At 46.6% G+C, this 20,271-nt stretch overlaps 1 protein-coding gene across 2 annotated transcripts in view; it reads right to left on the bottom strand.

Moving 5' to 3' along the window:
• The window catches only part of PALLD (palladin, cytoskeletal associated protein), a 382,354-nt gene that overhangs the window by 34,334 nt on the left and 327,749 nt on the right, over positions 1–20,271 (bottom strand). For both annotated transcript variants that reach the window (XM_089912674.1, XM_022594849.3), the window contains one exon: positions 9,779–10,294. In XM_089912674.1, coding sequence (XP_089768800.1) covers positions 9,779–10,294 — 516 coding nt within the window. The remainder of the gene's footprint in view (positions 1–9,778; positions 10,295–20,271) is intronic.

The following is a 20,271-nucleotide window of genomic DNA, read 5'->3' as shown; positions in this document are numbered from 1 at the left end:
CAGGCTTCCCAACCTGGGGGTCCGGCAACAGGAGGAGGAATTCCTAGAGAATCAGACTTTGAAGGCTAGTGGGATTTGATTGCAGGACTTCGAGAGGACTGGGGGAAACAGAGACTCCTCTCTTGGAGGGCACACACAAAGCAGTGTGGGCATTGGGACCCAGGGGAAGGACCAGTGACCCCAAAGGAGACTGAACCAGACCTACCTGCTAGTGTTGGAGGGTCTCCTGCAGAGGTGGGGGGTGGCTGTGGCTCACCCTGGGGACAAGGACACTGGCAGCAGAAGTTCTGGGAAGTACTCCTTGGCACGAGCCCTCCCGGAGTCTGCCATTAGCCCCACCAAAGAGCCCAGGTAGACGCCAGTGTTGGGTTGCCTCAGGCCAAACAACCAACAGGGAGGGAACCCATCCCCACACATCAACAGTCAAGTGGATTAAAGTTTTACTGAGCTCTGCCCACCAGAGCAACAGTGAGCTCTACCCACCGCCAGTCCCTCCCATCAGGAAACTTGCACAAGCCTCTTAGACAGACTCATCCACCAGAGGGCAGACAGCAGAGGCAAGAAGAACTACAGTCCTGCAGCCTGTGGAACAACAACCACATTCACAGACAAGATGAAAAGGCAGAGGGCTATGTACCAGATGAAGGAACGAGATAAAACCCCAGAAAAACAACTACATGAAGTGGAGATAGGCAACCTTCCAGAAAAAGAATTCAGAATAATAATAGTGAAGAAGATCCAGGACCTCGGAAAAAGAATGGAGGCAAAGAGCGAGAAGATCCAAGAAATGTTTAACAAAGACCTAGAAGAATTAAAGAACAAACAAACAGATGAACAATACAATAACTGAAATGAAAACTACACTAGAAGGAATCAATAGCAGAATAACTGAGGCAGAAGAATAGATAAGTGATCTGGAAGACAGAATGGTGGAATTCACTGCCATGGAACAGAAGAGAGAAAAAAGAAGGAAAAGAACTGAAGACAGGCTAAGAGACCTCTGGGACAACATTAAACGCAACAACATTCGCATTATAGGGGTTCCAGAAGGAGAAGAGCGAGAGAAACGACCCAAGAAAATATTTGAAAAGATTATAGTTGAAAATTTCCCTATCATGGGAAAGGAAATAGCCACCCAAGTCCAGGAAGCGCAGAGAGTCCCAGGCAGGATAAACCCAAGGAGAAACACGCCGAGAACCACAGTAATCAAATTGGCAAAAATTAAAGACAAAGAAAAATTATTGAAAGCAGCAAGGGAAAAACGACAAATAACACATACGGGAACTCCCATAAGGTTAACAGCTGATTCCTCAGCAGAAACTCTACAAGCCAGAAGGGAGTGGCATGATATATTTAAAGTGATAAAAGGGAAGAAGCTACAACCAAGATTACTCTACCCGGCAAGGATCTCATTCAGATTCGATGGAGAAATCAAAATCTTTACAGACAAGCAAAAGCTAAGAGAATTCAGCACTACCAAACCAGCTCTACAGCAAATGCTAAAGGAACTTCTCTAAGTGGGAAACACAAGAGAAGAAAAGGACCTACAAAAACAAACCCAAAACAATTAAGAAAATGGTCATAGAAACATACATATTGATAATCACCTTAAACGTGAATGGATTAAATGCTCCAACCAAAAGACATAGGCTTGCTGAATGGATACAAAAACAAGACATATATGCTGTCTACAAGAGACCCACTTCAGACCTAGGGACACATACAGGTTGAAAGTGAGGGGATGGAAAAACACAGTCCATGTAAATGGAAATCAAAAGAAAGCTGGAGTAGCAATACTCATATCAGATAAAATAGACTTTAAACGAAAGAATGTTACAAGAGACAAGGAAGGACACTACATAACGATCAATGGATCAATCCAAGAGGAAGATATAACAATTATAACTATATATGCACCCAACATAGGAGCACCGCAATACGTAAGGCAACTGCTAACAGCTATGAAAGAGGAAATCGACAGTAACACAGTAATAGTGGGGGACTTTAACACCTCACTTACACCAATGGACAGATCATCCAGACAGAAAATTGAAAAGGAAACACAAACTTTAAATGACACAAGAGACCAGACAGGTTTAATTGATATTTATAGGACATTCCACCCAAAAACAGCAGATTACATTTTCTTCTCAAGCACGCATGGAACACTATCCAGGATAGATCACATCTTGGGTCACAAATCAAGCCTCAGTAAATTTAAGAAAACTGAAATCATATCAAGCATCTTTTCTGACCACAACGTTATGAGATTAGAAATGAATTACAGGGAAAAAAACACAAACACATGGAGGCTAAACAATATGTTACTAAATAACCAAGAGGTCACTGCAAATCAAAGAGGAAATAAAAAACTTATCTAGAGACAAATGACAATGAAAACACAACAATCCAAAACCTATGGGATGCAACAAAAGCAGTTCTAAGAGGAAAGTTTATAGCAATACAAGCCTACATCAAGAACCAAGAAAAATCTCAAATAAACAATCTAACCTTACACCTGAAGGAACAAGAACAAACAAAACCCAAAGTTAGTAGAAGGAAAGAAATCATAAAGATCAGACAACAAATAAATGAAACAGAAACAAAGAAAACAACAGCAAAGATCAATAAAACTAAAAGCTGGTTCTTTGAGGAGATAAACAAAATTGATAAACCATTAGCCAGACTCATCAAGAAAAAGAGGGAGAAGACTCAAATCAATAAAATTAGAAATGAAAAAGGAGAAATTACAACAGACACCGCAGAAATATAAAGCATCCTAAGAGACTACTACAAGCAACTCTATGCCAATAAAATGGACAACCTGGAAAAAATGGACAAATTCTTAGAAAGCTATAACCTTCCAAGACTGAACCAGGAAGAAACAGAAAATATGAACAGACCAATCACAAGCAATGAAACTGAAACTGTGATTAAAAATCTTCCAAAAAAAAAAAATATCTTCCAACAGGGCTTCCCTGGTGGCGCAGTGGTTGGGGCTCCGCCTGCCAATGCAGGGGACGCGGGTTCGTGCCCCGGTCTGGGAGGATCCCAGTTGCCACGGAGTGGCTGGGCCCGTGAGGCATGGCCGCTGAGCCTGCATGTCCGGAGCCTGTGCTCTGCGGCGGGAGAGGCTGCAACAGTGAGAGGCCTGCGTACGGCAAAAAAAAAAAAAAAAAATCTTCCAATAAACAAAAGTCCAGGACCCGATGGCTTCACAGGTGAATTTTATCAAACATTTAGAGAAGAGCTAACACCCATCCTTCTCAAACTCTTCCAAAAAATGGCAGAGGAAGGAACACTCCCAAACTCATTCTATGAGGCCACCATCACCCTGATACCAAAACCAGACAAAGATACTACAAAAAAAGAAAATTACCAACCAATATCACTAATGAATATAGATGGCAAAAATCCTCAACAAAATAGTACCAAACAGAACCCAACAATACATTAACAGGATCATACACTATGATCAAATGAGATTTATGCCAGGGATGCAAGGATTCAACATACACAAATCAATCAATGTAATACACCATATTAACAAATCGAAGAATAACAAACATGATCATCTCAACAGACACAGAAAAGGCTTTTGAGAAAATTCAACAGCCATTTATGATAAAAATTCTCCAGAAAGTGGGCATAGAGGGAACTTTCCTCAACATAATAATGGCCATATACGACAAACCCACAGCAAACATCATTCTCAATGGTGAAAAGCTGAAAGCATTTCCTCTAAGATCAGGAACGAGACAAGGATGTCCTGTCTCACCACTATTATTCAACATACTTTTGGAAGTCCTAGCCACAGCAATCAGAGAAGAAAAAGAAATAGAAGGAATCCAAATTGGAAACGAAGAAGTAAAGCTGTCACTGTTTGCAGATGACATGATACTATACGTAGAGAATCCTAAAGACGCCACCAGAAAACTACTAGAGCTCATCAATGAATCTGGTAATGTTGCAGGATGCAAAATTAACGCACAGTAATCTCTTGCATTCCTATACACTAACAACGAAAAATCAGAAAGAGAAATTAAGGAAACAATCCCATTCACCACTGCAACAAAAAGAATAAAATGCCAAGGAATAAACCTCCCTAGGGAGACAGAAGACCTGTATGCAGAAAACTATAAGACACTGATGATAGAAATCAAAGATGATACAAACAGATGGAGAGATATACCATGTTCTTGGATTAGAAGAATCAATATTGTGAAAATGACTATACTACCCAAAGCAATCTACAGATTCAATGCAATCCCTATCATATTACTAATGGCATGTTTTACAGAACTAGAACAAAAAATCTTAAAATTTGTATGGAGACACAAAAGACCCCGAATAGCGAAAGCAGTCTTGATGGAAAAAAACGGAGCTGGAGGAATCAGACTCCCTGACCTCAGACTCTAATACAAAGCTACGGTAATCAAGACAATACGGTACTGGCACGAAAACAGAAATATAGATCAATGGAACAGGATAGAAAGCCCAGAGATAAACCCACACACCTATGGTCAACTAATCTATGACAAAGCAGGCAAGCACATACAATGGAGAAAAGACAGCCTCTTCAGTAAGTGGTGCTGGGAAAACTGAACAGCTACATGTAAAAGAATGAAATTAGAACACTCCCTAATACCATACACAAAAATACACTCAAAATGGATTAGAGACCTAAATGTAAGACTGGACACTATAAAACTCTTAGAGGAAAACATAGGAAGAACACACTTTGACATAAATCACAGCAAGATCTTTTTTGATCTAATTCCTGGAGTAATGGAAATAACAACAGAAATAAACAAATGGGATCTAATGAAACTTAAACGCTTTTGCAAAGCAAAGGAAGCTACAAAGAAGACGAAACGACAACCCTCAGAAGGGGAGAAAATATTTGCAAATGATTCAATGAACAAAGGATTAATCTCCAAAATATACAGACAACTCATGCAGCTCAATATTAAAAAAACAAACAACCCAATCCAAAAATGGGCAGAAGATCTAAATAGACATTTCTCCAAAGAAGATATACAGATGGCCAAGAAGTACATGGAAAGCTGCTCAACATCACTAATTATTAGAGAAATGCAAATCAAAACTACAATGAGGTATCACCTCACAGCAGTTAGAATGGGCATCATCAGAAAATCTATAAACAATAAATGGTGGAGAGGGTGTGGAGAAAAGGGAACCCTCTTGCACTGCTGGTGGGAATGTGAATTGGTACAGCCACTATGGAGGTTCTTTAAAAAACTAAAAATAGACCTACCATTCGACCCAGCAATCCCACTACTGGGCACATACCCTGAGAAAACCATAATTCAAAAAGAGTCATGTACCACAATGTTCATTGCAGCACTATTTACAACAGCCAGGTCATGGAAGAAACCTAAACGCCCATCAACAGACGAATGGATAAAGATGTGATTCGTATATACAATGGAATATCACTCAGCCATAAAAATGAGCGAAATTGGGTCATTTGCAGAGATGTGGATGGATCTAGAGACTGTCATACAGAGTGAAGTAAGTCAGAAAGAGAAAAACAAATATCGTGTATTAATGCATATATGTGGAACCTAGAAAAATGGTACAGATGAACTGGTCTGCAGGGCAGAAATAGACACACAGATGTAGAGAACAAACATATGGACACCAAGGGGGGAAAGTGGTGAGGGGGTGGCGGTGGGATGAACTGGGGGATTGGGATTGACATCTATACAGTAATATGTATAAAACGGATAACTAATAAGAACCTGCTGTATAAAAAAATAAATAAAATAAAATTCAAAAAAAAATAGAGCCGCAGATACATAAACTAAGTTTCTGTACATCGACTCTATTATTTTTACTGATTTTTATTGTGAAGCCAAAGCTGTTGGCGTCCAGTTGGGCACCTGAAGCTCATGCTTCAAGGAGAGCACGTAACTTTACACCAATGTTACACTCTCTCCACGTTGCCTTTGGGCCCTGGCACACGTGTGTGCACTGTGCCCGCCCGCGCACCCTGTGCAGGGTCACCCAGGACCGAGGTGTTCTTCCAGCGGCTCCTGGGGCAGGTAGCTGAACAGAACCATCACCCGAGACCCGGCCTGCTACTTTCTGGGGAATACTTGCTTGGGACTGGACGCGCGTTTTTGTGGAATCCTCTAAGATGCTGGACCCCAGTGAGCCCAATGACAAGACCCTCGGGGCCTCCGCCTCTACCTGTTTCCTGTAGCAAAGTCCACTGCCGGTTCTGTCTTTTCTATTAGTTACTATCTAACCACGGTCCCGATTTGTACACGTCTAAACTACAATGGAATCCGTTACAAACTTTTCCTTAAGACTTGGGGGTTTTTGTTGGTCTGCAGTCTTTAACCTCAGTCAAAAAACATTAGACATCAGATTGATTACGGATCAGCCTGGGCCACACCCCAAGGCGAAGTCACGCCTCGCTCGGGCTAATTCCAGAACCCTGGGAAACCCGCCCCCTCCTGGTCTCTCACCTTGAAGGGAGAATGATGGCGTTGTCCCCACCTACCTGTTTCCTATAAGTCAGGGAGGAAGAGAGGACAAGGAGATACTGCCTATCAAGAGCTGAGAGGCTGCAGGATAAAAGCTCTCAACGCACGTGCATCACAGCTCCTAATGACACATGCTTTTCTGCTGACAAACGCAGCGAAGCCTGCTTATTATAAAAGAGGTAGTTCAGAGTATAAAACATTGTAGCACCGTGGCTACCTGCTGCCTGAGAGCAGGTTCCAGGGGCGTGAAGGTGGGTGAGCAGTGCAGTGCCCAGCGGGCCATCTGGCTCGGGTCTGATCTGATCCACCTTGAGACCTGCCCAGCCACTCGGGACCAGCTAAGGCAGAGCTGCCGCCCTCTTTCCGGGCGGGGGGTGGCACTCCCAGATGCCCTGGATCCCCACCGCCTTTCGGGCTGATTCACTGAGCAGGGGACAGGAGTACAGCAATGGAAGCAGCGATTCCGAGAGGAGGGGGATACATTCATTTTATAGAAGTGAGGCCCGTGCTCTTCCTCACGGCCTCCATCTGAGAGATTTAGTCACCTGAACATCTGTGTCCGTCACCAGCTTTGAGGAGGCAGTATTTTCCCTGCAGGTGACCCCACGGCCCGGGGAAGAGGCAGCTGTCTGCAGGAAAGGCACGAGGGGCCTGGATGCACAGAAGTCCCCCAAAGCCCACCCACGCGCGAGGACGCGTGCCGGCAGAGGCCGCTGTCCCGGGCCTCCCTGCCTCTGCCCCTTGCCTTGCCCTCCACTGCCCAGACGCGAGAAGCAGAACCTTATCTCCACAGACTACTTAGACCTACTCTTCGACAGATGGAAACGGGACGATGCTAAACATACAAACAACAGCCAGTACTACGGCTGATGATGAAGAAAACTGAGGTATCTGAAACTTGTGCTCAATATTCTGGTACAACAGGCAGGCAAAAAAATACAACTACAAAAACCAACCCAACTACTGGATTTCCACTTCACTGAGTCACGTGTAACCGGTCCATTTAGTAGCACTTGACATACATGGCAAAACTGTTCGACCAGAGAAACGACGTGTAAGTGAAACTGAGTGTGCTGTCACAATCACCACGAGTGCCCAATAACATATAAGTAATTGAAAAGAGTCACTTGACAAAGAGTTCGGCAGTTCCGACAAATTCAAGGACGCCAATTGGTCATGGCAACCCTGAAAGGGACACTCGGTCTGTGGCAAATTATTTGAATGATTATGACGGATAAATAGCTACTTTTTTGTTTTTAATTCAGAATGCAAAACGAGTGATGCCACGATTCACCAGAGGAAAAGAATGTTTCGAAAGTCACGTGTATCAAACCAAGAGAACGAATTCTTCAAGTGTGTGTGATTTGGCAACAGGAAAACTTTTTGAAGACAAAAGGGTAACCACACAACAGCGCCTTCTGGGCTGGCACAGAGCTGGAAGCCTGGGGTTGCCACTGAACCCTGGTGTCACAGCGCCTAACTACCTCTGGGATACAGTTTCCCACAGCACAAAACCAGCGTGATTTCTCCACTAACTTTTTCTTTTCTTAAACTTTTTCTTCTATATTGGAGTATAGCCGATTAACAACGTTGTCATGGTTTCGCAGTGACTCAGCCCTGCATATACATGTATCCAACTCTCCCCCCGTCCGGTAACTTTTAAGAAGCGGCAGGAGCTGCTGGACCCTCTCTGGGAACAATTATAAAATTATTTTGACTCCGTAGGAGTAACTACGACAGATGCTGATAAGGGGCCAGGCTCCTATGACTCGAGGCAAGCCCTTAGAACTGCCTAACGCAATGGAATTTCGAAGTCAAAAACCAGAGTAAACCACTTTTTCTACTTGAGATGATAAAATATGACCCCTCCACCACCAAGGCTTTTGGTAGACTCACCTTTGTTCAAATTCCAACTGAGAATAGGTGGATGATTTATACAGGACTCGTCTTCCGGGAAGCAAGATTTGGTGCCATTTCTTAGTAAGGGAGGAGGGTGTCAGGTAACAACCCCCTCCCTTTCTAACAGTTAGCTTCTTTGAAGCAAGGTAATATTCATTCCCCAGCCGCCAAATAAAAGCTCAAACACAAAAGGAGGGGAGGGAGACAAAGGTTTTCTCGGGCCGGCGGACTGACTCAACCCTCAGCAGGTGCCCATGATACGTCCTTACCACCCAGACGCTCCTCCCTGATTCGACGCATTTATGTTGTCATTTGACTGAGCTTTCTCTAATAAAACTTTGAGAAGGAGCCAGATTTCAAACATAGAGTTCCCGCAGCCAGCATTTAGAAAGTGCCTAACAAAACAGGACGCAGCTAACAGGAGCTCCTGGACGCACCTTGTCGTGGGCAAAGAGCACACCCCAGGGTGGAAAACGTGCACGTGAATGAAGAGGACTGGAATTCTAAGGTCTTCGCATTTTTATTCCAGTACTAAACCCTCCTTAGGATCCCCTTCTTCTCTCTCTGAACACTATTGGGATCCTGGCGAGCCCTGAAGCAAGATTTCAACAGGAAGGGTTGAGACAGGGAACTGGCCTGACCATGGCTAGCACACATTTCTGAACCCCTCAGTCAAAAGGGTGAGTTCTAGCTCTTACTCATTACACTTTACACGCACAGACACCTGCCCGTAGGTTTCTTTTGAAGGCCTTCCTCTACTTTTGTGGACATTATCTTATTTATCCTCAGAGTTTCTAAGTAAAGATTTCAGAAGGCTGTCACGTCACCACTGTGACATAAGGAAAGCCATCCAGAAAGACTGGGACAGAGGATCGCGCAATTCCTGCAGAGATCATGGCTCGCCAGGGACAGGGCTAGCTCCATCATTTGTGGCTGGGGACAGGGCCGCCTCCATCATTTGCGGCTGGGGACAGGGCCGGCTCCATCATTTGCGGCTGGGGACAGGGCCAGCTCCATCGTTTGCGGCTGGGGACAGGGCCGGCTCCATCGTTTGTGGCTGGGGACGGGCCCGGCTCCATCATTTGTGGCTGGGGACGGGCCCGGCTCCATCATTTCTGGCCGGCTTGCACAGGGTCTCACTTTTTCTGCACCAACGTGAAGCTACTGACACGCCTGTCCCCTCCAGTCGGTACGTGTACGATCTCACGTGTACGACATGTATGTGGGTGAGCTCATTTCTCGGTCCCGCGGACGCACGGGTTGCAATGCCCCTCAGGGCACCCAGCCCGGCTCCCCGCCCCGCCCTGCCCCGTCCAGTCCTGGCTGCTGGACCCCGCTACATATACACGAGGGCGGGCACTCACGTGGCAGGGGCGGCGCGGGGCAGGCCGAGCGCAGAGACGCTGGTGGAGACGCCGGCGGCGGCGGGCGGCGGCGAGGGCAGCAGAGCGCGGAGCAGCGCGGCGGGCACGGGGCCGGGGCGCGCAGCGCGGGTGACGGGGCCCGGGCCGGGCGGCGGAGGCGGCGGCGGTGGCGGCGGGAAGGCGTCGGGCCCGGGGGCGGCCGCCGGCTGGCTGAGCGGCGGGGGCGGCGGCGGGAGCGCGCTCCACGGGGCCTCGGGCTCGGGGGGCGTCGGGGACGCGGGCGTCGGGGGCCGGGGCGCGCCGGGGCTCAGGCTCTGCGCGGCGATGAACTGCTTGGGGCGCGCGTAGCTGAAGGAGCCGGAGGCCTGCATGGCGGGCGCGGGGCGGGCGGCGAGCGCGCTCATGGGCTCCGAGCGCGGCTCCGGGGGCTCCGGGGACGCGGGAGGCGAGGAGCGCACGCGGGCCTCGCGCTCCAGGCGGATCTGCTGCTGCAGCTGCTGGATCTTGAGCGCGTCCCTGCGGGGAGAAAAGGACACCTTCAGACGGGCCGGGAGAGACGGGAGGCCCTGCGACCACCCCTCCCCATGCCCCCAGCCCCCTCCCCGCCCCGCGGGAGCCCGAGGTCCACCGAGGACACCGCTGATCTCAACGTCGAACTGAACTCGTACCCCAGGTGAGTCTGATCGGTTTACAGATGCCAGGGATGGACATTCTGTCTGACCCGCGGAAGCTGCACTGCATTTTAACAGAACCAGAAATACTAAGAGAACAGCTTCTGACCTGAGTCCTCAGCCCTCTCACCTGTAGCCGAGTTTTGGAAAAGTTCTATCACAATGGGGAAGTTAAAAGAAAGAAACACTTGATTTAAGTTACTTTGGGCAGATTTAGGTGAATCCAACTTCCCTACTTCATTGCTGTCAACTCTGTAGTCAATAAATACCACAGGCTGATGCTGGGGGGGAAGACCTACTTTAATTTCTGCCTTTGCTCCCTAAAAAACATATGCAAAATCTACTCTACCCCCAATTTAGTAGGAAACCCTGAACTGCCCATCATTTCTACAAACCGTAGTACAAACTGACATTTGGTGCCATATCTGAAGCATGCCAATGACACCCATCTTTCACCTGCAGGGTTTTACAATAAGCAATAACAAATTATTAAGTTTACAGTAATGCAGTTTTAATTTCCCAAGTGTTTTCCATCAGGAAGGGACAGTTTGAATTTTAATTTTTGATAAAGAGGTTAGCAATAAAGCAGTTAGCAATCGGCTAAAATCTTACTCTTATCTTAACTCAAAAGCTTTCCTGTCTAGCTGTATTTTACATCTGAGACGTTTTCCTTTACCCACATCAGATAGTGACCCACAGCTGTGAGAAGAAACTTCAACAGAAGGTGGCACTAGAACAAGCGAATAAAATAGGAACAATCCACAGAGACGCAAAGCTATGCTCCTAACTTGAAACCTTGTAAAACTAAGAAGCAAAACCCGCAAGACCTCCTGTCCATAGGTATTTAACCTTCACATTCAAAGCAATAAAAGGAACTGAAGCTGTTGATAAAAAGGTAAAAAAAAAAAAAAAAAAATAATCTAGATCTGTTATCAAGTATCATTGGATATGGCAATATCTGTCAAGGAGTTCTAAATTCCTTCCCACGTCTCTGATTCCCTGCTGTAATGATCCAGTAAAGTGATTACATTTAAGTCCATGAAAAGACGCCTTCTTGGGAACTGAAAAGTGTAAGGGCAACATGGCTGTAGATGCTTAATCCAGGCAGAGCATCCACGATTCCAACAGCAATGAACCCTGGGTGGTCCTCTGGAGCTTAACTGGAGTCTTTTAAAAGCAGCTGTGCCAGTGCTAGGATCCATGGGATGCTGAAGTTCCACATGTCTGTGTGGTCTGGCTAGACTGCCCAGCCTTCATGTGTTTAGAACCGGCCCAGGAACAGGACTCATAAAAACCACCCACCAGTGCTCTCATTTTGAATCCCCAAATGCTCCTTTCTGATCTCCCTGCCTTTACTTTCTCTTTCTTATTTCCTACCCACTGCAAAATGCATCCTGTTCCTGGACCGTTTCTCCCCAACATTCAGCTGACCTGGGCACCGGGACTGGAAGTGATCTGTAGGGCCCTGCGGAAGGCACTGCCCCCTCCTCCGGGCCAGCAGGGTTCACCATGGCCAGAGCCTCAGCTGTATTTGCAGGTATTTCCAGCTCGGCTGTATGAAGCTGTATGGCTGTACGGCTCCAGACATCACATTCTGCCCTGTGTCTGCAGGGGGTTTCCTCTGCCCCAGGATTAGGGATGGCCCCCGAGAAGCCAGTCTTCAAAGAAGCCACACCAGGGAAGCTCTGACCACCACTGGTTCTAACTTTGTCCATGGGGTCAAGTCTACTCATTTGGGCATTAAAAAACCCATCAAGTTTGCTAGCTCAAGAGAGCTTAAAACTGCTGAGATGCTACTGTTAGTGGTAAGTGACAGTTCAAGAAATTAATGTAGCATTTCACAAGAAATGGACAGGCATTCCAGTGATGTGGTCCTAGTATATACTGCATGAAGAACTGTGCCACCCTTTCCACTCCCCTACACTGTGCTGGAGAGGAATGTGGCAGGCAGAGAACTGGAGGGGTGGGGGAAGGGAGGGCAGAACAGTTGCTTTGAATCTTTAAGTGTCTGACTTGATTTCTGCACTGATCCTAATATTTCAAAAAAAAATATTTGCGTTAAATGGTTCTGACACCCAGATTCTGAGATGACAAAATGCACAACTCTATAAGTCACTGTCTCAGTCCTTGTTGTTTTCATAAAGGTTGATTTTCACAGAGATAAAAAAGCAAAGGGAATGATAGGTCCCAGGAAGGCAAGACTGCTTGTGGCCTCTGGAAATTACTGAGAATTACCTGTCACACTGACATCGGTCTTAGAGATGTTTTCCTGGATCTAACTCCAAGGCAAGGGAAACAAAAGCAAAAATAAACAAGTGGGACTACATCAAACTAAAAAAGCTTCTGCACAGCAAAGGAACTATCATCGAAACAAAAGGGCAGCGTACTGAATGGGAGAAGATACTTGCAAATCGTGTATCCCTTATATAAGGAGTTAATATCCAAAATATATAAAGAACTCAGACAACTCAACAACAAAAACACAAACAACCCAATTAAAAAATGGGCTGGGGTTCTGAATAGACATTTTTCCAGAAAAGACATACAGATGGCCAACAGACACATGAAAAGATGCTCAACATAGCTACTCACCAGGGAAATGCACATCAAAACCACTATGAGATATCACCTCACACATGTCAGAATGGCCATCGTCAAAAAGAAGAAATAACAAATGCTGGAACGGATGTGGGAAGGAGGGAAAATTTCTGTTGGGGGGATTGTAAATTGGTGCAGCCACTATGGAAAACAGTATGGCGGTACCTCAAGAAATTAAAAATAGAGCTACAATATGATCTAGCAATTCCACTTCTGGTTATTTGTCTGAAGAAAATGAAAACACTAATTTGAAAAGATACATGCACCCCAATGTTCACTACAGCATATTTACGATAGCCAAGATACAGAATCAACCTAAGTGTCCACTGATAGGTGAATGGATAAAGAATATGTGATACATTAATATCTCTCTCTCTCTCTCTCTCTCTCTCTCTCACACACACACACACACACACACACAAAATGGAATACTATTCAGCCATAGAAGCAGAAAGAAATCCTGCCATTTGTGACAACATGGATGGATCTGGAGGGTAGTGTGCTAGTAAGTGAAATAATTTAGAGAAAGACCAATACCATGTGATCTTACTCATATGTGGAATCTAAGTACACAAACACAACACAACACACAGAGATTAGTCTAGTGGTTACCAGAGGGGAGGGGGTTTGGGGTGAGTAAAATGGGTGAAGGGTGAAGGGGGTCAAGTGTATGGTGATGGATGGTAACTAGACACGCGGTGGGGATCACTCTGCAGTGTGTATGATGGGGAACTATAATGCTTTACACCTGAAACTCACATAATAAAAATAAAATATTTAGTATTTGTAAAACGCCTTTAAAAAAGTTATCACTTTTTTGGTTTCCCCATTTCTTTCTGCTGTCCCTTCTGAGAATGAAATGAGAATGCGAAACTGACCTGAATGTCTTGGAGACACTGTGTAAAGGTGGGAAAGTCAGGTTAAGAGTGCTGAGACTCAAGCAGGACAATGCGGTCCTCGTGTTAAAGTTGCCTCCATCTAGCCTCTCCCAGCTTTTTTCTCCTCTCCCCACCAAACCCCCAACTCAGAAAGCCTAAGAAAACTTGCTCTCACCCCTCCTTCAATTCTCAAGGCTTCAATACCTCAGGGAATGAGCTGGCTAGACTCTTTGTGATGCACCTGCCACAGTCCTTTTACAAGCCGGGAACCCGTTAAGTAACTTGTTCAAGGTCACAGAGCAGGTACCTGCAGAGCCAGTCAGGTCAACATAAAAGAACCTGGACCTTCAATGTGGTTTTTAAAAAGTCTGTGGTCATCTTTCCCTCCTGGGGACCTCCGCTCTCATGCCTCTTTGCTGCCATAGCAACCAGGGTCTTTAGGATTGGAATCATCAAAGTTTTAAATACTTACACATTTAAGAATATATTTAAGATCTCTGACTTTGAACTTGATTCTTTCCAGGGTGAAATGGTGCAAAGACGAAGATCTTGGCAACCCAGGAAGGGCATGTGTCAGGACTAACTCAGGGGATTCCCTTCTCCATGACAGGAAATCACAAATCCTCGTCCTCCCACCCCGATGGTTTGGACACAGCTTTTAGCAAGAACAGTTTCATGCTGGTTGGATGGGGAAGGTTCAGATTTGACAGGGATAAGTAGGGCTGTAGAAACCATTTTTACTTTCCAATTCGGTAATCTCTCCTGCCACCTGATTAAAGCAGTCTTGGAGAAACCAGCCAGCCGGGCAGCAGTGTAGAGCAGGGGGCAAAGGCTGGCCGGGCAGGGGGACGGCGCTGGCCAGACGCATGCTGTCCCCGGGGTGAGCTCAACAGACTCCCAGAGACGAGCACGACTACATCCACCTTGGTTACCTTACAGAGCAGACCTTAGTGACGGAGATCACGTGCTTCCTGCAGGGACCTCCCTCTTCACGGGCAAGGGGACAGCAGTGGCGCATGGGAGGGGGGCCTGGAGACTGGGCTGGGGCTGGGCGCTGAGCCTGGGACCGGCCCCGCACCTACTGCTCACAAAGCCACGCGGGGTGGCAGGCGGGGGCCGACTCCTCCCCCACCCGGGCTGGCCTGACACAGCCCAGCAGCCCTGGGAGGATGGCTGAAAAATCCCCCGTGGGTCATGTTAGCGAGGTCAGGGCAGAGCCTGGGGGCAAGGTGCTCAGTAAACAGAAAAGTTTATTAAAATGTTAGTTATGATTACTACAGTTCGCTGTGTCTCTGGGGACCTGCAGCCCAAGCTTAAAATGAATGACATGAAAGTAAACTTCTGGAGAACAACTTTGATGTAACCTGGAAATTCCCAGCACGTCCCTGTGGATCAAGGGCTGGGTTGCCAGCTTTCACACTGACCAGGACGGAGCAATTACAATTGTCCGAGAGACTCTTGGGGTCGCGAAGCTGGAAAACATTCATGCTTTCAGGACAGACAGGCTGTGGGCTTATATATTTTCTTTCCCTTTTTACTGGGTGATACAGAAGCCACTGCAACGGTGAGTTACAGACCTGCGCCCTCTGAACCGGGTCCTGCAGTTCGTAAGGACTCCGAAGGCAGGGCTGTGACCTGCAGCGTCCTCACAACACCCCGCCGCACACAGGCGAGGGACACGTCACCGCCAAGCACAAGCATCTGGTCACTCCCGGCTGCCGTGCCCTGCCGGGTCCACGAGGTGTGCCCCGTCAGGCCGTCCTGCAACAGGGCCCGCCCTGGACTGCCGAATTCCAACCATTTTTCCACATGTAGGAAGGTAAGCGAACGACAGACAAACTGCTGGGTATTCCCACAAGGGAGTCCTCTCTGGATGGGATTAGCTCAGCACTGTCTGTATGAGAGCTCAACACATGAATTCTGGGAGCTTATAAACTAGACAGAATATAAAACTCCTACAGGGGCTTCAGTTCAAGAAGGACTAAGTTCCCTCTACGACTTTATGACGTTAGTCCCTCAATGGCCTCGTTCTACACTCAGGCTTCAGCGTGTGTCTTCCCAGCACAGCAAACCACGGCCGCTGGGTGAGGGTGGAGATCCAACACCTGACTATTGCCCCTGGTAACAGGTGTACAGATCACAGTCCTGAAGGCAATCATCTACACGCTCAAAATGAGTTCCTAGGAGCCAAATGAGGGTTTGGGGGGGGGGGTCACAAGTGCAAAGACAACTATGAATTTAAACGCACGCCCCTAAGGTTGGGGGAGAGAGCAGGGATAAAGATTTGGATGTTCTCTGATCTTTAATGCGCCTTTAAGATCGTCAACACAGAACTTCTCTGAGATGTTAAAAGAATTGGGGGGAAAAGGATGGACACATGCTTAACTGTCTGTCTTACAATGAAATAAAGCATCTGGCATATTTTAAGGTTCCATGTGGTTCATGTTTCCTCGAATTACCATTTTATGATCGAGAGGCCCGTGCAGCCCATCTGGTCATTTTCACCTCAGGTATGTTTGCTGCCTTGAGTATCGGAAGCAGGGCTGTGCAGCCTGGCCCTGTACGAATAAGTTTTGACCAAGGGCAAAGTGTCCTGTTTTTCAAAAGAAACAACCATTACCTACTCACCAAATGGCTTTATTCTCCTGGAAGAACAAAAGGCATTCTCCCACTTCTCTCCCCTTCCAAACATTTTCAGTTTGGTATCTCCCTCTCTGCTCAAATGCAGGCACTCAACTAAATACTGGCTGCATTTAATTAAAGTCCCAGATTTCTGTCAAGTGGAGAACTAGCTGCTCCATCAGCCTCGCTGGCACTCGGGGCACCGCTGCGTCTTTCTAAGGGGTAAAGCCACCTTCTTGCAGACAAAGCCACTGCCACACAGGCCATTTACAAGGAGAAACAAGCAACCAGAGAGAGAAACGGTCAAACAGTTCAACGGCTTGGCCTCTAGCTTTCTAAGACTTTGGACAATTCACTTATCCTCTCTGGGGCCCAGTTTCGCAATCTTAAAACGGAAATCTATAGTGTAATATCTGCAAGGTCCTAACAAACTCTCAGATCTTATGATCCTTACTCTTAAAGCCCAGCAACATTTAAACATTATAAAGAACCTACTTTTAAAGGAACTTGTAAAGAACTAACCAAGTCCCAGTATGGGTTTATTTGTATCCATGTTAACGTCAAGCATCTCCTGTCTTCACATCCATTTCAAGTGGTTTGGAAACATGAACACAGCACGTTTTGGTAAACAGAAATAGATTTTAAAGGCATCAGAGTGGCAAACTAAAGTAATTCCACAGTACATCCTTTTCTAAGAGGAAAGACAGTTTTATACTGAATAATCATCACTTATTGGTTAACATTAGTTGCATTTCTTTTTCTTAAGACACATATACCTATAGATAAACTCCATCCAAAAATTAAGCAAAACAGCTTTTGGGTATTTTGTGGCTGGATGCGTTTCTGCTGTGATGTTCTCTCCTAGGGAAGTGTGAGCTCTTTCAGTGACTCAGTAGCCACTGTTGTGTTAATAAACCTTTCTCCTCGTCTTCTTTGTCCTCTGACCCGATTTTGTAAGCCTTCTACCAATTAATGTAAGGGGTTCCCTCACCCTAAAGGTAGGGCCTCACTCCGGCTGCCCTGCAGCCCCCGGCCCTGACGGTACCACCCTCCTTCCTGGAGCCATCTTCCCCCTGGCCTTTGACACCAGACCCATCCTCGCTCCCCAACCTTTGACACCCCGCCTCCCCCATGGTCTTGCCCAGCTCTCTGACTGTGGGTCCCACCACGACCTAGGGCTTCCTGATTTTCTCAGCATCACCCTCACCCCCCTGAGCCCAGACCTCAGTCCGGAATCCCAACTGGACGACCCACTTCCATGTATCAGAAACACGCTGCTTCACTTCCACTCAGCGTGTCTAAATCAGAGTCCCTCTCACCCCTTACCCACTGTCTCCCCCCCAGAAAACATCTGATATTCAAGGGTAAATACGTGACCGGGCCAGGCCATCAGGAATCCACGCCGAGGATGACAGGAAGGCGTGTCCTCGCCCTCTGACAGCTGACTGACCACACGGATGGGACACCCCAGAGGGAAGGCAACAAAATGGGAGCCAGCAGGTAAAAAGCCCAGAGAGAAAAGCCTAAAGAAAGACAGTGACCACCGCCTGGGGCCAGATGACCCGAAGGCCAGTTTCATCTGAGCTTCACGTGCACAACAGCTGCCTCCTCCACCCCCGCCCTTTCTATGGCTCACGTTATTTCAGACGCCCTCTAACTCGCTGAAGAAACGGGCCTGGAGACCGACCAGCCCACTCTCCTTACTGTACAGGCACGCGAGACGTCACGTGGCTGCACAGGTTTTCAGCCGCTCGGGGCAAAGGCCTCATCGGAACATCTTGCTGGTGAAAACAACACTAAAGTTAATCTAGCTGCACCGTCTTTAGCTGATAAACCAGTAAGTGGACCGATATGTCCATTGTTCCTCAAGTTGTGGAAGAAACCATCCGAAGGACTAAAAACACACGGTCAACAGTGGTGACCTCTGGAGACGGAAACCTGAATGAGGTAGGGGGGAAGTCTTGTTTCTGCATTTTACAGTCTCTTACACTAGTGGTCTGAATACTTTTTAACCTTGTGTATATAAAAATATAGTGGGAAAATATAAAGTTCCCAAAACATAAATTTTAAACGTAAAAGTTTTAAGCCATATAAAACTCCAGAAGCTAGTACTTTACAGAAGGTCACGTCATAAAAGAAGACACAGTGCTGGCTCTTAGCAAATGCGCATCCCGGAAGCCTGAGGACGTCCATCCTGTGTACTGAAGCCACGGAGGCGGGGCTCATCCAAACAACGCGCTCAGTCACGGCTGTCAGGGCTGCTGCTGGCACCTCCTGCATCACTGCTAGTGATAACGGCTGTCACTAAGTACTTACTATGCACCCAACACGGCTCTAAGTGCTCAGTCTATACGGACTTATTTAATCTTTACAAAAACCACAGAAGATCTTACCATCTCCACTTTACGGATGAGGAAATGAAGGCACAAAGATACACCGAGTTGCTCAAGGTTACACAGCTGGGAAGCAGTGCAAATGGGCCTTGAACCAAAGAGGTCTGGCCGGTGGCTACGATGCACGGCCTGGCCTCTCTCATCAAGGGAGCAGGGTTTGCCGGGACTCCACACGCACTGGGATTTCTCCAGCCACAGAGAGGCTTTCTGATGTGGGTTCCACCCACCTCGGGCTTGAACTCTGTCCCTCCTGTCCCCTTTGCTTCGTTGTTACTGGGATACAGACACTGCACTGGAGCTCCAAACAGCTACAAAGACATAACCTGCTACATCCTGAAGACATCCCATGTGTACAGTGGAATTATAATGCCCAAGTAGGTAATGTTTACGTCTCCTCCGCCAGGCTTGACAAACTTTTACTCACTGGAGAAACTGTAAGAATATACAAAGTAACTTGAAGGAGTTAGTTTAGAAACTAAGAAATTAGTTTGTTCCCTGAATTTCTTATTCCTGTATTTGTGTCATCAACCAGCAAACGTTACACTGGGAGACTAGTAAATGCTCAACCCCCACTAAGTAAACAGCTGTTTACAGCTATACAACTAAGGCGAAAACACAGAAGAGGGACAGGAAGATGAGACAAACTGGTGAAGATTCTCAGTGCATACTTCACAAGTTAAAAGTGAATCCAAATTTCTAATAACATTCAAAATACACACCACATAACAGTAATAAATCCCAGCATGGAGTTTCAGCGCACAGAAGTTCTCACATACTTTCAGTTCTGGCCTTTAGTGTGCTCTTTGAAGAAGATGCTCATTGTAGAAAAAATAAGAAGTACGAGAAGAATAATGTCGTACACAATTGGAATTGAACCCTTAAGGACGGCTTTGTTTCGGAAGTCAGACAGCCTCCTCTGGCACCTCTGCCACTGGGCTGCAGAAGTGAGCGTGCCACCCACGACTTGGGTGGCCTTGACTGAGAGAGCTCTGAGCTTCCTCTTATCTGTGAAACGGAAAGTTGGACTATTTTTAAACCGTCCCTTTAAACACGTTTTAAAATGCTTCCAACTATAAAATGCACTCTCTAGTCTTTCGAGACAGCAATCTGAATGTTACTCACTTGCTGCGTTACTCGATCTCGAGAGACTGCATCACTGAAGATGCTGGATTTTTAAAAAATCGTATCTTCTACATGCTGGCGAACACCACTAATTTATAAAGATGACTTCCCAGGTTTCTATTAACAAAGGCCCGCCACTGAAGAACTAAACGTTTCTGAATGGATAACAGTCTGCCGATACTTAAGCCCCCCAAGGGTAAAGCAGTGAA

Source organism: Delphinapterus leucas, chromosome 6 (genome assembly GCF_059928025.1).
Source record: "Delphinapterus leucas isolate spDelLeu-1000000601 "Yukka" chromosome 6, BTC_Dleu_Yukka2, whole genome shotgun sequence".
In the NCBI taxonomy this organism is placed as follows: Eukaryota; Metazoa; Chordata; class Mammalia; order Artiodactyla; family Monodontidae; genus Delphinapterus; species Delphinapterus leucas.
This window is presented reverse-complemented; position numbering and strand designations above follow the sequence as displayed.